The sequence below is a fragment of the Heloderma suspectum genome, chromosome 5, assembly GCF_057233095.1.
Source record: "Heloderma suspectum isolate Gila_16-S chromosome 5, 16-S_ref, whole genome shotgun sequence".
Taxonomy (NCBI): Eukaryota; Metazoa; Chordata; class Lepidosauria; order Squamata; family Helodermatidae; genus Heloderma; species Heloderma suspectum.
Window position 1 is genome coordinate 175948054 of NC_139462.1, and position 16668 is coordinate 175964721.

At 41.8% G+C, this 16668-nt stretch overlaps 1 protein-coding gene across 2 annotated transcripts in view; it reads left to right on the forward strand.

The window, feature by feature from the left end:
* RFTN1 (raftlin, lipid raft linker 1) overlaps nucleotides 1-16668 on the forward strand; it is a 127533-nt gene that overhangs the window by 12166 nt on the left and 98699 nt on the right. For both annotated transcript variants that reach the window (XM_084858422.1, XM_084858421.1), the window contains exon 2: nucleotides 7108-7260. In XM_084858422.1, the coding sequence (XP_084714548.1) occupies nucleotides 7116-7260 (145 nt within the window). In that variant the 5' untranslated portion in view covers nucleotides 7108-7115. The remainder of the gene's footprint in view (nucleotides 1-7107; nucleotides 7261-16668) is intronic.

Sequence of the window (16668 nt, forward strand, 5' to 3'; positions counted from 1 at the left end):
CATGCAGTCCTTGAGAGCTTCTCTGAAATGAACCTTTCAGCCTGAGGACAAATTCCAACACCTTTGGCATAAAGAAACCCAGCATACTAAATTTATCTTTACAGATGCATTTTCATAGTTCAGTCATAATTTAAGCATTTCCCCTGCATCAGTCATATCACTTAAGTGTTCATTAAATTCTCATGGGCAGGTTGTAAGAAAAGTAGGAACCCTGGTGGTATATTTGGATAAACAATGAAACCTACTGAGTTATTTGAGAAAATTAATTTTGTGTGGAGGAAAGTATGCATTCAGTACTACTATAGACCAAACAATTCCTGGCTTGGTAGTGCAGCAAGGGTGAGATGTGGGGGCTAGCATAATTAAGCTCTAGACACCTACTACGTCTTTGCATTTTGGAAGATATATTTGTTCCCCTGTTTTCCCTCTGATGCATTAATATTATTATCCCATGCTTCTGTGTATTTTGTTTGTTGGTCCTTCGTGTTGCTTTGACTTCACATCTTTCAAATGTGTGAATTCTTGTGTCACCTGTGTCATTCGCTGGTAATGAGTTTTGCTGGTGGGCCATGTGAAAAGGTATTTTTAATAAGATTTTCTGGCAAGGATGGAGAGAAAATAGCAAAGGGTGTGGTGAAAGGGAGTATTGCAGCTGGCAATGTATGGACCAGATAGCAGCCTTCTGTGAGGTAAATTGGGCTGGAGAACTGCTACTTTTGCCTGCTGCAGGTGCTAGAACTGTCTACACTTTCCTAGGATGTTAGGAGGCTCTTATACCAAGTCCGACAATTGGGCCATCTAGCTTGGTATTGTCTACACACAGACTGCCAACAGCTCTCCAGGGTTTCAGACAGGAGTTTTCCACAGTTGTACCTGGCGATGCCAGGGGTTGAACCTTGGAACTTTTTCATGCAAAGCATGTGCTTTTCCACTGAGTGATGGCCCCTCAAGCAGATAGCTATTGGAGTCATTTTTTAAAATAAATACTGTAAATGTGGAGCTTCTCATACTTGGGGAAACCCATTCAAACAGGGGCATGTGGCTGTATAAGTTTGGCAGGGGCAGATGATAGGATTGTTTCAGCTAATGACCACAAGGGCTAGATGACTTTCCTCCTTATTATGGCAGGATCAACAGTAGCCAAACCAGATCTCTTGACCTCTTCTATTCTTTAGAATTGTTCTATATTTTTCTGCAGTAGCTTTCATCTGAGCTGCGATATATAACCCCTGCTATGGTTGGAATAGTTTATCTGTGAGATTTCATATTATGCTATCAGTGCAGAACTATTGCCTTGGATTAGTTAAGTTAAAGAAATTTGTGGAAGGAGAGTTCTCCATCCTGTTCTCCCCCTGAAACCCCCTGAAAGGCTTCTCTGTAGAATTTGGGGACCCTTCTGAACAATGTGGGATAGGGCATGGGTGACTGCTGGGGGAGGAGGGGACAAGAAACTTTCCTTCCAAGATCTTCTTTAACGTATCTTAGGATACAAGCCATCTAGTGTCAGAGTTTAGTCCTGCCCAGACTTGGAACCTGGGTCTCATTGGTGGATGAGCAAAACTCCCCCCTCCCCCGCCAGCAGAGGCCTACAGCCCCAACAACCTGAGAAGCCTTCAGACCCAGACATAACAACCACAGGATTGGAGGTATCCATGTTAGTTGCCTGGATTCCTGGCTGGCTATCAGACCACCCCAAGACTGCCAGACAGAGGAGATGGCATGCCAGACAGAAACTTTGGAGCTGCTGGTGAAATGCCTGGCAAGGAGGGGGAAGCTTATACAAGCACCTGCTCCGATCAGGTGCTTAGGGATAGGCAACCTTTGTGGGCCTGTGGGCACATATGGAAATTTGAGAAACTGTCCTGGGCACCACCACAAAAAGGCTCCAATGGGAGGCATGGCTAGTCACCGTGGAGCCCAGAGGCATTCGTACAAAATTAAGATGGCAGTTGCTGGAGGCCCTCACTTTGCTTTGAAGTGATCCCAGCTGCTTGTAAGAAAAAATGAGTGTGTGTGTGTGTGTGTGTGCGCACGCGCATACACACACACACACACACCCCTATATACATGTGTGTGTGTGTGTGTGTGTGTGTGTGTATATATATATATATATATATATATATATATAATATTTAAAAGTGAGAGGGGTAGGGCACCTTGGTGGTTGCCAAAAAAAATGTCTGGGGACACATTGGTGCCCCGGAGCACCACATTGCCTACCCCTGGCCTGAGAACAGGAAGGGTGGAGCCTCCAGCTCCTATATAAGCCCTTAATTTGAGCTGCATCGTTGCTGAAGCAATAGCTCCCCTAGAGCTCCAAACTCCAGTGCAAGGCCTTCCTGACCCAGGAAGCAAATCCCTAGTTTAAGCCTCTGTTCTGATATGATTTTCTTTTCTTTAATCTATTTTTATTTTGTTTTTACAAAATAAACGCTACCAACAATATAATCAGACTCTTCAGTTTCTGACATTTGTTGTTCAGTCGTGTCTGACTCTTCGTGACCCCATGGACCATAGCACGCCAGGCCTTCCTGTCCTGCGCTCTCTCCCGGAGTGTGCTCAAGTTCATATTCATTGCATCGGTGATGCTATCTAGCCATCTCATCCTCTGCCGTCCCCTTCTCCTTTTGCCTTCAGTCTTTCCCAGCATCAGGGTCTTTTCCAGAGAGTTTTCTCTTCGCATTAGGTGGCCAAAATATTGGAGCTTCAGCTTCAGTATCTGTCCTTCCAATGAGCAGTCAGTGTTGATTTCCTTTAGGATTGACTGATTTGACCTCCTTGCAGTCCAGGGAACTTGTAAGAGTCTTCTCCAGCACCTCAGTTCGAAAGCATCAATTCTTCGGCGCTCAGCCTTCCTTATAGTCCAGCTCTCACAGCCATACATTACTACTGGGAAAACCATAGCTTTGATTAGACGGACCTTTGTTCGGCAAGGTGATGTCTCTGCTTCTTACTATGCTGTCTAGGTTTGCCATAGCTTTCCTCCCAAGGAACAAGCGTCTTTTAATTTCATGGCTACAGTCACCGTCTGCGGTGATCTTGGAGCCCAAGAAAGTAAAATCTGTCACTGCTTCCATTTCTTCCCCTTCTATATGCCAGGAAGTGATAGGGCCAGATGCCATGATCTTAGTTTTCTTAATTTTGAGTTTCAAACCAGCTTTTGCACTCTCCACTTTCACCCTCAACAAGAGGCTCTTGAGATTCTCTTCGCTTTCTGCCATTAGGGTAGTATCGTCTGCATATCGGAGGTTGTTGATAATTCTCCCAGCAATCTTAATTCCGACCTCTGATTCATCCAACCCAGCATTTCTCATGATGTACTCTGCATATAAGTTAAATAAGCAGGGTGACAATATGCAGCCTTGTCGTACTCCTTTCCCAATTTTGAACCACTCAGTTGTTCCATGTCTGGTTCTTACTGTTGCTTCTTGACCCTTGTACAGGTTTCTCAGGAGACAGGTAAGGTGGTCTGGTACTCCCATCACTTTAAGAATTTGCCACAGTTTGTTGTGATCCACACAATCAAAGGCTTTAGCGTAGTTCTAAAAAAAAGAAGAAAGGGAGGATAGCAAAAGAAGGAAGAGGGGAAAAAAAGAAAAAAAAGAATTATATTAAACTTCAATAAGAACAAACCAAATATTCAAAAAGCCTTATAGCACAGAAATAGAAGCAAACAATCCATTTCCATTAGCCATAAATTACTATTCAGTTAACACGTATTAATAAACATTAAAGGCTTAGCCAGCAAGGAACAGCAACAACAATAATCCCATAGTGATATTAACAGTAATAATACTAATGAAAAGGGGAAAATGTTCCAATATGATTTTCATGTAGAAGAAGCCATCTGTGTTTTAAAGCAATATTATATAGCAGCTTTCCCATACCTGGCACCTTCCAGGTATTTTGGTCATCAACTCCCATCAGCCCCAGCTGGCATGGCCAATGGTCAGGGACGTCTGGAGATGTCCTAAACATCTGTAGGGTACCAGGTTGGGAATGGCTGCTATATAGCAGCCAACTGGGTGACATGGATTGTAAGCATGATGTTTTGAGGATGGAAATACAATCATTTGGCAAATCATGTCTTTGAATGTGAGCTGCTATTAGAATCATTAGTGTGGAGAATCACCTCCTGCCACATTTTCCCCTCACAATGCCTCCCCAGGCCATTTCCCTCCTAATCTTGGGATCTGTGCAGGAAGAAAAATGGTCTGGGGGGAGAGGATGGAAAAGGAAAAAGTTGTGGATGGTGGAGGGGGTCCAACATTCTTGTCCCCTTTGTTGCTTCTCTACTGGAGATTGCCCTACCCAGCCCCTTTATTGCTATTTGATAGTGCATCATGTTCCAGGACACAAGTTTGCTGCCGCCAACTCTAATGCTGTCCCCAGTACTTTCGAAAAGAGTTACTTTCTGTTGGCAAAGAATTCAAATTAGTTTTCAGTATGTCTTGGAAATGATAAATTGAGTATTTCGGAGTTGGCTGATCCCTGAAATGAGTGATCTCATTTTTAAATTTTAGTGGTGTCAGGAGGTGGGTGGGTGACATTGTTCTGCTCTTGTTGTGACCCTTCTTCATTACTCAGGAGCCATTAGAAAGAATTCAGCTGCAGCTCTTGATGTTGCTTTTTCGTACAATATTGGTGCGCTGTCTGTATCATTATATTCATTCTGTTAATAGTTATACAGTCAGAGACAGATTTTCATTCTGGGTTTATCCATATGGCTAAACATATAAATGAATTAAGAGTCTCAAGATCATTGCATTCATGGAGGAATAATTTGATAACCTAAATAAGAAAAATGAGTTTTCCCTCTGTCAGTGTACATGGTATAAAGAGTTTACAGTACAGTGTTTGCAGTGTAAGAACTGTTTGTCACTAGAATATAACTTCCATGTTGTTACACGTTTAATGTAATCTCGTTTTACCACCTCATTTTCATATGCAGCTTGAATCGGATTTATAGCCTAATGGCCCAGAAATAGTTTAGGATGAACTTTGCTTTTCAAAAGACAAAGGGACTCACGCTAGCCCCGCCCCCTCGTGCATTTCCATCACCCTCTACAAGTGGAGATCAACGTTGTGAAAAGGAGAGCCTTCTTTATCTGTGGAGGCTCTCCACGCAATCTGGAACACTGATTTTCCAGATCACGCAACCCTGTTACTCTTGCTCGATCTTTCAGAGGCTTTTGATACTATTGACCGTGGTATTTCTCAACCAGTTCAGCAGATTGGAAGTCGAAGGCACAGTGTTGCAGTGGTTCCGCTCCTACCTATAGGGTCATTTCCAGAGGGTGACATTAAAAGACTATTTCTCACCCTCCTGGCAATTGTGTTATAGGGTGCCACAGGGTATCATGTCCCCGGTGGTGTTTAACATTTATTTGAAGCCATTGGGAGCTGTTGTTAGGAGATTTAGAGTCTATACATCTGAATCAGATGTGGCTGTGAAGGTCCTGGACCAATGCCTGGATGTAGTGGTGGGCTGGATGAGAGCCAGTAAACTGAGGCTGAATCTTGGCAAGCCAGAGGACTGTGTGGGAGTGGTTCCCAGATCCAGGAGATAGGTCAGCTACCTGTTCCGGATGGGGTTACACTTCCTCTGAAAGATCAGTATGTGGTTGGGGGTATTTCTGGATCCATCTTTGTCACTAGAGACCCAAATAGCCTCAGGGACCATGCCTTTTATGAGCTTCGGCTGGTATGCCAGGTATAACAGTTTTGGACCAGGATAGCTTGGCCACAGTGGTTCAGGTATTGGTAACCTTGAAATTGGATTATTGCAGTGTGCTTTATGTGAGGCTGTCCTTAAGGCTGGTCTGGAAGCTGTAGCTAGTGCAGAATGCTTCAGCTAGGTCACTGAGTGGGGTAACCTATTGGCAGCATATTACATCTGTGCTGAAGGAACTGCGCTGGCTGCCTATTTGCTATTGGGCAAGTTTTAAGGTTCTGTTATTAGTATATAAAGCCAGAAACAACTTGGGATCTGTATCTGAGAGACTGCCTTCTCCCTTATAGACCCCTTTGATCCTTGAGGTCATCTGAAGAGGCCCACCTAGTGGTGCCACGTACTTCTGAGGTCTACTCTGCAGTCATTCAGAGCAGGGCATTTAATGTAGTGGCACCTACTATAGGGAATAATCTTCCCCCTGCCACTAGACATGCATCAACGCTTTTCATTTTTAGGTGGATGTTGCAGACCCATCTATTCATGCAAACCTTCCCTCTGTAGTGTAGTCTACCATCTTATATATAATATAGTCATAGAATCATAGGGATGGAAGGGGCCTCCAAGTCCATCGAGTCCAACCCCCTGCTCAATGCAGGAAGCCTGATTCCCAGGCGGTCTCCCATCCAAGTACTACCCAGGGCTGACCCTGCTTAGCTTCTGAGATCAGGCACATCCAGCCCTTTGCTCTATGTATTGATCTTTATTTTTATGTTTATATGAATTGTGTATGCTGCTTTGAAATCTAGATGCAAACATTTTATACATACTTGTAAATAGTACATAAAAAATCTGCAGTGTGCTATATAATTCTAACAGATACTTTGCATTCTAGGCTTGCATTCTTGGATTCACTGTGTATAGGGCTTCCCTGATATGTAAAACCCACGTGCAGCAAAGTATGTCCGTGGCCCAAGCACCCGGTGGAGGATCCACCTGGCACTAAATGACCTCAGTGGGTTTGGTGTTGCCACCTGATGTCGTACATGGAGGGCTGGGTGGGGGTCTTCCAGCCCCCACCCCTTTTTGGTTCTGCACCCCTGCTCTAGACATAGGGAATGGCCCCCTGCTACAGAGGTTTGTCTTGTCAACATGTGGAGAGCACAGTGATTCAACAGAGGGGGTGGAGCTAGCATACTCATCCCCACTCTCCCCTTCTTTGCCTGAGGGGCATAATACCTGCAGAATCATTCCTTCAATGAAAGTGTGTTTGATGTATGTGATTACCTATTGCCTACTTAATGCCTGAACCATGTAATCACACTATTGAAAGGCATATGGAAAAGTTAGTAATTCCTAGTAAAATAACTGCTATTTGTGGCAAGGAAGATACTTTGGACTAACTAATCAGTGTTTTTTCCATCCCTTTTTGTCAGTTTTTACAATGGGCTGCGGACTAAATAAGTTGGAAAAACATGATGAAAAACGGCCTGGTAACATCTATTCAACTTTGAAGAGGCCCCAAGTAGAAACAAAAATAGATATCTTCTATGAATATCGTTTCCTGGAATTTACAACTTTAAGTGATGGTAAGTCGCTTCTCTATTTTTAGATTTTAAAAACATCCTATCTAGGATAGTTGTCATTATTCATGTTGATAAGGAATATGGATAAGTTAGCACAGCCTTTAAATCTTTTCTTAGTTGCTCTACATACTATTACACTCTGTCTTATGCTTTTTTCCAGCTCTAAAATATGTTTGGCATTTCCCCCAATTTTATAAAATAGTGTAAAATATCAGCCATCATAAGTACCCCAGGAACAAGAATAGAAGATCCTTGATGTAGGTTTAAGAGGGTAGCAACAGTCATCTTCTAGCTTGCTAATTAGAATAACACACACACACACACACACACACACATATATGCATGCTTGTTTGGACTCTGTTGACCAATGTTCCCCTGCTAATCGTCTTCTTCTTGAGGAATTGGAAAAGAGCATGTGAAAACTGCAAACCAAAATGCTGTACCTGGCCCCATATTAATCTCTTCCTACTCAGTGGATTCTGTGTATAGCAACAATTTGTCCTGAACTTTTAACTGTTTCCTTTTCCACATTTCATCAGAATCTACAGGTGTTAGCTTTTGGAAAGTGATCATTTGCCCTTAGGGAGAAGCTAGGCATGATGCTAAATGCCTCTTTAACAACCATGTCAGGATTTTGTTTTGTTTTTAAAAAGCAGGTCTGGGGGCAGGATTTTCATTGGGAGCATCTAGTGTAGTTTGGCCCTTAGATAGGCACTCACACAGATGGCTGTTACTGCTTATCATATATGGACCCCATGCCACCTGGAAGTATGTTCCTTTCAAGCGCTGTGTGACCCCTGAAAACCAGATTTTAAAGGTATGGTACACTCAGCTTTTCTTGATTTGTGTGTCCCTGACAGACCAAATCTGACTTTATGAAAATCCAAATAATGCTTCAATGTACTTCTCATTCCATTGTCATGAAGATCCCCCCGTGGTGGAAAACTCTGGATGAGGCTTCCTGGCATGTGTCCTCATGTGTTTACAAATGTGTACATTTGCATTACTCTTCACTGTGTTTACTATTACAAACATGCTTGCTGTGTAAAGTGTAAATTGGGATTTGGAAACCTTGTGTGCAGAAAGATGCAAATCGCTAAAACAGTGGCCTAGATTGAGAGACGTTCACATGCCACAAGGCATTGATTGCTGTGAATAACAACAGGGGGCAAGCAGTCTACATAGCGGTAGACTCATACATATTTATAAAGAGATGGACAGAAGGGCACACTCTCATCTGTCCTCACATATGCATAAAATCTGCTGGATCTAATTGTGTGCAGTGGTATCCGGCAATAGATGCCACTCTTATATCTAGTCATGTTACGCTAGTATACTGTGTTTCTGCCAATGCATTCTAGGGGGCTTAACAATTTTCTTGTTCCATTCTAGAAGCAGATGGAATCATTAAGAAAATAAGCATTCCTGAGCTTTAGTTCCTTTTATGGGGTATTTCATCTAACCTGTTTGTCTCTACTCTTCCTGTATCTATTATGCATGCAGTGTGGAACAGGAGTGGAGTAACAGAGCCAACACAGTGAGCTGGGATGAAAATAGTCCACAACTTTACTGAACAAGTAATTTCCAGCAGTTTGACATTAAGAGGGCAGGTACTCTAGCTTTCTGAGCTGTATGGTGGGTAAACAACATTCAGTCAGTCTGCTAGGTAAACTCACTGTAGGGAGAATTGTGAAGGACAGAGGATGATGTATGTCACTCCCTGCTGCTCCTAGCCGTTGACCGGGGTGTGGCTGTTACCTGTCCCAATGGCAGGACTGGTTTTGTGAAGTAGTTCCTTCAAGACTTTATGGTGTGCCCCAACTGTTTATTCCCTCTTGCGTTGGGGCTTGAGCGTAAAGCACCAGTTGTGATGGCATATGCAGAGCAAAAGAATGGCTGTGAGAAGGCAAAAAATGTAGGGTATCTAGTACAAAAACTTTACCAGCAGCCGATTTGAACTATAATGTGATTGCAGGCTTACATTGTGCTAAAAAAAAGGGGTGATGATCAGCTGCATGCTACATATTTAATATAGTGTGTAGTTTAGCCCTTAGTTCTCACTGGCTCATTGTTTAGGATCTCATTGATTTCTTCCCTCTATCTTCCATTTTCATTCCAACTGTGTCATAAAATAGCTCAACCATCCTGAACTGCAGCTTCTATTCTCAGAATAGCAGTGCAAGTCCCACCTGTTCAGTGCAAAGTCTAACCAAAATTAACTCTTTGTGGATTAAAGCCTAAACAAGGTAGTCCATCCATTTGAATTGATGTGGAAGCAGCTAAGCATGTGAGCCCGGACATCCTTGGTTCAAACATCACCTTGGCCACAAAGTTAATAGGTAATAGCCAAGCCACTGTTTTCCCGTCTTAAATCCTCTCCATCACATACATACGCAGTATGGTGCACATAAAACTAGCATATTCTAGGCCTGTTTGTAAGGAGTACTGAGAGAATGCATGTGAAGTGCTTTGAACACCTGAAATGTGTTGCATAAATACTTATTACTGTTTGATAAGCATAGTACTGCTATGGCAGTCATTGCTGTTCCCATTTTATAGATTGGAAACTGAGATTAAAGCAATTTAACTTGGGTTAGTTACCTGCAGAGTCATAGTTAAATTATGATTCTGATACTATTTGCTCAGTCCCCAGCATTCTGTCTGCAAGAGTGTACACATATCTGCATTGTTCAAGAACTGTTGTGCTTGTGGGTTTCCCACAGGCAGCTGTTTGGCTGCTATGTCAACAGAGTGCTGTAATAAATGGACCCTTGGTCTGATCCAGCATGGCTCTTCTTATGTGTATAAATAGTTTGGGATTGTTATAAATAACTTATTTGGGATTGTTATCTTAAACATCAAATTAGGTAAATTTTCACATCAAGACTTGGACACAATGCTCATCATGTGCATTTTGGTAGGCCATCTTGTAATAGAGGGAATTTACTTGAATAGCCACGCATCTGTTTCTTGATAGACATATGGTTAAAATATTTTACACAAAGTGGTGACAGCTTCCCTACTGAGAGAAGATGAGAAGTCATGTCTCTTGGACTAAGATTTAATGTAAACCACCAAGTGCAGAGAAATGTGATTTTTTTTTTTTAATGGAGGGAGTAGCGGGGGTGGGGTGGGGGACACCTTTTGTATTTCCAACAACAGACCTAACAGGAAAAAATATAATTGGTTTTGATTGGCCGAGCAATTCAGATTTTATTAAATAGGTTGTGGTGTTGTTTGTTCTTGTGCTGACTCTAGGCTTCATGACTGAACAATAGCCGCTTTGAGTACCATTTTTTGGTAGAAGGGCAGGGTACAAATCAAGTAAATATATAATTAATATTTAGATTTTCTTCTACTTCACTGAATAGACATAGGGCATTTCTACACCAGCCTAAAATCCTGTATTTAAAACGGGGCTTTCTGCTTTCGTTGTAAATGCAGGATCACCACTGACTCCCTTTACTTGCACTTCCCCTCTCTGAGTCTTCCATTATTTTTAATTGATCTCACTCCTCTTTTTGCTGCTTTAACTCTTTTCACAGAGGAAACTGAAGTGGAACACAAGCAGGGTAATGTGATAGCTCATTATCTGCGATCTATTTAAAAACAGAACAAAGAGCATTTAATGCAGGAGGGTCACGGCAGGGTCATGGCGTCATGTAAAGAGCCCACAAACTTCCGTGAAAAAGCAATCTCAATCGCAGGATAAAAACTCCGTGTGATGAAGCCCATAGGGTACTTCCAGGTGAGGCTTTTATTGTGCCACTGTCCTGCCTCATTTGCAGAATTTTATGGGATATCCAGGTGGTGATGTTTTCTACTCATCACCCTTCCGTGTTTTCCCACCACTTCTTCCATCTTTTATTCTTACTGTAGAAAATCCATTAAGGAAAAAAAGATGGAATTGCTGCACAGTGCCTTTTGATTGGTAGTGCTAGGAGCACTCCATCAGGAAGCACCCACAGTCAAACTAGTAAAGATACGGGGTTGTATTCAGTGCAGCGTTCGCACAAGTATTCTCATGAAAAGGGAATTCTCCACCCCTGTTTCCACATTATCTACCTGTGCATCCCAAAATGCCTCACCTGAGGGTTGTTCGACCTTTGGGAAAGGTGTGACAAATGGGGTGGAAGGCTGCGCTGAGAGGGGAAAAACACAAGGTGATACAAACCTTTATCTCTTAGATCAGTGTTTCTGAACCTAGTGCCCTCCATATATTTTGGTTTTCAACTCCCATCAGCCCCAGCCAGCATGGGCAATATTCAGGAATGCTAGGAGTTGTACTCCAAAACATCTGAAGGGCACCAGGTTGGGGAAGGCTGTCTTAGAGAGTGCAATTGTTGTGGGTACATAACTTACAAGTAGCCTCAATTAGGCATCCACTCATGGAGAAGACCTTTCTTCATCTAGCCTCCTACCAAATAGATTTATCTTTCTGCACAAATACTTGTCCCAGAGGCCAGTTTGTGAAGAAAGCACAATATATTTTGAGACTGGTAAACTGGTTTGTACATTGTAGAAAATTTAACTTCATGAGAAGATTGTTAAGAAGTGTACACAATTTCCTAATTAAGGTATTTTCCCTTTCTATAGACCCTTTTCTTGCAACTTGAAAAGTCTTAGATGACTTACCGTAGTTAATACCTTGGGTGATATCCAGCTAACTCCTCCTGCTGATGGAGTGGCTTCCTTCAGTGGAATGGGAGGGAGGGTAATTCCCTCTCCTCCTGCAACCCTTCCGTGCGCCCACAAAATCTGCTCCAGAGGCTTGGGGGACCCTCCAGAGCAGATTTAGGCCAGTGCAGGATGGTGGGGGTGGGATAAGAGGAACTAAAATAAAAGTCTGCTCACACAACATTCAGTTTCACCTGTTAACTGAATGTGCCTTTAAAAAAAATTCTAGTCTCTCGTAATCCAGCTGTAGTTCCTTTAATGCCTTATATTGGTTTTCATTTTTTGGCTTCTCAGTTGTACTAGTTTAAAATAGCAATTCTTATATCAGCTGTGCAAAACAAGGAACTTTCATGTTGCAATTTGATTTTAAAAATGTAAACTGTTCCTCCTGTTCTGCAGTATCTCCCAGGCTGTGTGAAATGCAGACACAGCTAGAAGTGGTCAGTGTGTGCTTTATTTCTCCACCCCCCCCTGCCCCACTGTAGAGTATTTATTTCCTTACCATACTTACCACGAACAAATGTTTTCAGGGAAGCTTACAAAAAATTATCATACAGGACAATAGCTATTTTATGGACTTGATCTTGTGCAGTGATAAACTTTTACAATAAGAGACATCTTATTGCAAACTTAAAGCAGATACAGTCTCCCTTCCGATACCATATACTTAAAAAAAAATATTTGGTAGGGTACTGGAAGTTGTGTATCTTTTCTATGATAGGACTCCAGATTTGGTCTTAGCGGTACTTTTAAGTTCTTGATAATACAGAGGAACTGGCCTAGTAGCTAAAATATCTATGTCATTATCCCTTGCATCTGGTTTTGGAGTTAGTGGAATGAGAAGCTCAAAAGTATCTGTAAGGGATTTATAAATTGGCAATGGCACGCTTAAGTTCAAGTCTTGTTTTATTAGCATTATGCCTAGATAAAGACTTGTTATAAGGGAGGAAAAGCCTGTTTACACAGAATGGGGACTTTTGTTAATGCGTAAGATATACCTTGACAAATCCTTCCAAATAGGCAATTTTTTTCTTTTGGAGTTACGCAAAGAGAAGTGAAAAAATATGTCTGGTCGCTCTATCTGCATGTGCCTGTATGATTTTTTTCTTATAACAAATAATAAAACTACAGTTGCATGCAACAGATGGCCAAGGATCTTTAATTGGATGTGTTATTTGAATTATATAAAACAATTGGGGGAAAATGGATCATCTTCTCATTTCAGACAGCTTCTACAAATCTTTATCACATATTGATGAACTGATCTTTCTACTGAGTAATAAATGTCCTAGATTTTTTAAAATGTGACTGCTACTTTTGCTTATCTCACCAATGTTGTGTTAAAGGTTTTTTTTTTAATTTTCAAAATATTATATTTTCTGAGTGATAAGCAAATAAGTATTTGGGCATTTTCTTTGAAAGATTGCCTGGTACAAAGTACTAGCTTTTGTACCCGCCCACCCAGTCCTTTTCCCCGTGCTCACCAAATTTGTGACAACAAAACTGACAGGAAGTGCAAGGGGTGCAGCTTGATAACAAAAAAGCAGACAATAACTAAGTGTTTTATTCAGTGAACATGTGGTGAAAAACAATGAAAATAATCTTGCAGAATATGTTTTAATTTTAGCCATTTGATCATTTGAAAAGCTTCATCAAGGCAGTCAACCCAGCTGGCTAAAAAAGAGGCAAGACTACAGAGAAAGACAGATGCTGCTTCTGAGCTGAGCTTTTTGAAATAAAAAAACACAATACAAAAACAAAACAAAATTAAAAATTACTCTGAAACCGTTCCAAACTTTACACAACAGCAACTTAACAAGAGACCACTTATGGTGCCATTTTCTCTCTCTCTGAGTTCGGAGATCTAGAATGCAAGTGGATGTTAATTTGTTTTGCATTTTAATAAACAGTACAATGGATGGTGGCAAATTAATTCATACGATTAACACCCTTTGTCAGCTCTTATGTCAGGAAACCATTTTTAAGTAAGAGCACTGATGCAGAGCTTAGCCAGCAAAGCATAACAGCAGCAGACTGATGCTTATTCATATTTTATTAGCATCTGTATCATCCCTTAACTTCCTCAAAACTCCATCAAGTTAATTTGTAAGCCTCATAGTTTATTCTCTTTCAGATTAATTCCTTTTATCATTTCATTTGGAAATATCTGGCATCACAAGACTCCTCACAGCATTAAAATCTTTAATTTTTTATGTATCTTACAAGATGTGAAGGCTCCCCTTCCCCACCACCCTTCTTAGATGATCTGAAGCTCTTTGCACAATGAATGTTTATGAGAAGCTGGTGGGAAGTTTGTCGCTTAGCACACCTGTCAAAAGTTCTGCACATTGATCAAGAGACATGGCTCACATCAGAAGCTAATGAGAGTTTTTCTTTCCCTTTTAAAGACATTCCTCTTCTCCAGAAAAAAGCTACATCTGATCATTGGAAAGTTGCAATCTCTGTCTCTAGCAAGTTTCCTTTGTATCACTGCATAAATTGCTGGCAAGAGATTTCTAGTTTATAGCTTCACATGACAACATGTATCTTCCCCAGATCGATCCCCAAAAGTGGACACTGGAACAAAATTGGTCATTCTTTGAAGTAAAGTACTTTTTAACCATAGAAATGAAATTTAGGGTACGGGTGCCTAAAGGCCAGTTTGAACTTAATCTACCTCCATTTTTGAGGTAATTACCTGGTTCACGTGATCACTGCTGCCCACCGTGGCTTGTGCGGGTGCATCCCAGGCATTTTTTGAATATTCAAGCTGCAACTGCAGGTCGTCGTGTTGTCCGAACTAGAGCGGTGGGGTTGTGCAAGGATTAAACAACCTTTATATAACCCTAGAACAGGCCATGTTGTTTAACTCTCACACAGTCTCCACTGTCCAGATTTAGATGACATGACAAGCTGCAGCTGTGGCTTGAACATTCAAAGTGGCCACTGGCATGCACTGCAGCCCACCGTGGCTTAAATAAGCTATGGTGGGCTGTTTCATGGTGTGAACTAGACGAATGTGTGTGAAGTCTGCTTGTATTGACAGAGGTCTGAATTCTAGTGACACTCCGCTTCATGTGTTACTTTGTGCTCAGAAATTCACAAGAGCTAATTGCTCTTGCCTTTGCAAACCCTGGGTTCAATCTAGTTGCACATAGATCTCATGGAAATCAGTGGGATAAGGTAAATGACTTTTCCCCCATTTATTTCCATGGAACTTATTTCCATGTGTAACTAACTTAGAGCACAATCCTATTCATGTTTAGATAGAAAAAGTCCTACAACTCCCAGCATTCCACAGCCAGGCTGGCTGGCTGGCTGGCTAGGGAATGCTGGGAGCTGTAGGACTTTTCTCCTGTCCAAACATGCATAGGATTGTGCCCTTAGTCTATAGTCAACCTTAGTCTTTGAAATATTATCTGATTTGGTTTAGGATTTTTCTATTTGAGGTGCTATTTGTGATTATTAGTTACACCGATGTAGAAGGCAAGCATGGGAAATGTGGCTAACCAGCTTGCATCTAGAGACAGCAATGTTTATTATGGCTGGTGGAAGTCATCTGAAAGAAGCTGAGATTTCTTGTTGACTGTGGTTATCACCAGTGCTTCTCTTTGGTAGGAGGTGGTGCCAGTGTTGTTCATTTAGAACAACAGTTATGTACCATGTAATAAACAGTTCCATAGTACAAGAATTAAGGTGTGCTTTGGGACAACAGTTGTACTAGTGTGATGCATTGGGGTAATTGTGATTAATAAAGGGTAACTGATTTCATGGATAATCCATGTATCAGAGAATGAAGTGGTTGCAGCTTTTTAACACATACTTGTATAGCATGTTGATTATATTAGTCATTGTGTCTCATAGTCATTAGAAGAAGTAAAGGGGTGGGAACATATCAAGTTAACAAGTGTGATCTGAAGGATGTGACACAGATGGTCATGATGTTGCCTGCTATCTCTGTAATGTGGCAAATGTTTTCCTAAAGGTTTACTGGTTTTGCTTCCTTACTCTAGTAACTAAAATAAACTTATTACAGATTGAAGGAAAGCTACAGGTTGCATTTTAGTCTTTGGCCTTCCACATTCCCTGTTCTTGAAAGTACATGCCCAAAATGAAAGGCCCAACTTGTATCAACTGGGGAGGCACCAAGTGGGGGGAGGCACCTATGTTCAGTCAGTGTGTGCCAGCCTATCTCTGTGTGTGTCTCTCTTTTTGCAGAGCAATCCTGTGGACCTGGGAGAGCATCCCAGAGACCATAGGATATAGCATATTTCACCTCCTGAGGCCATAGACACAAGTATGACCTTGGCAGGGGCACCTCATTCCTCCTCACAGCCACCATGGAAAGCACCATGGCGGCTACTCCTCTTTTCTCATGTTGCAACAGTGGCCTCGGAGGACCTTGGGGAGGACAGAAAGGGTCCAGAACTGTGGGTGAGGAGAAACATAGATCTGCAGGATCTACATGGGTAGGTCAGCAAGTAGAACTCAGAGGCCTATCCATCCAACATTTTTTTTAAAGGAGGAAGGGGAGGAACAAAAACAGCTCGGTCCTCCTTCCACCTTGCCCAGCTCTTGCCAAGACGGGCATATGCTATACAGAGGGCTCCGATTTCTTAACAGCTTGCCTTTCTTTCAGTGCTGTTTCCTTTGCTATTACTGCCCGCCCCCTTTCTTCCATCACCCTGCTAAGACTAGGTATATGCAAACCGTAGAATTTGTGCCAAATTAGAA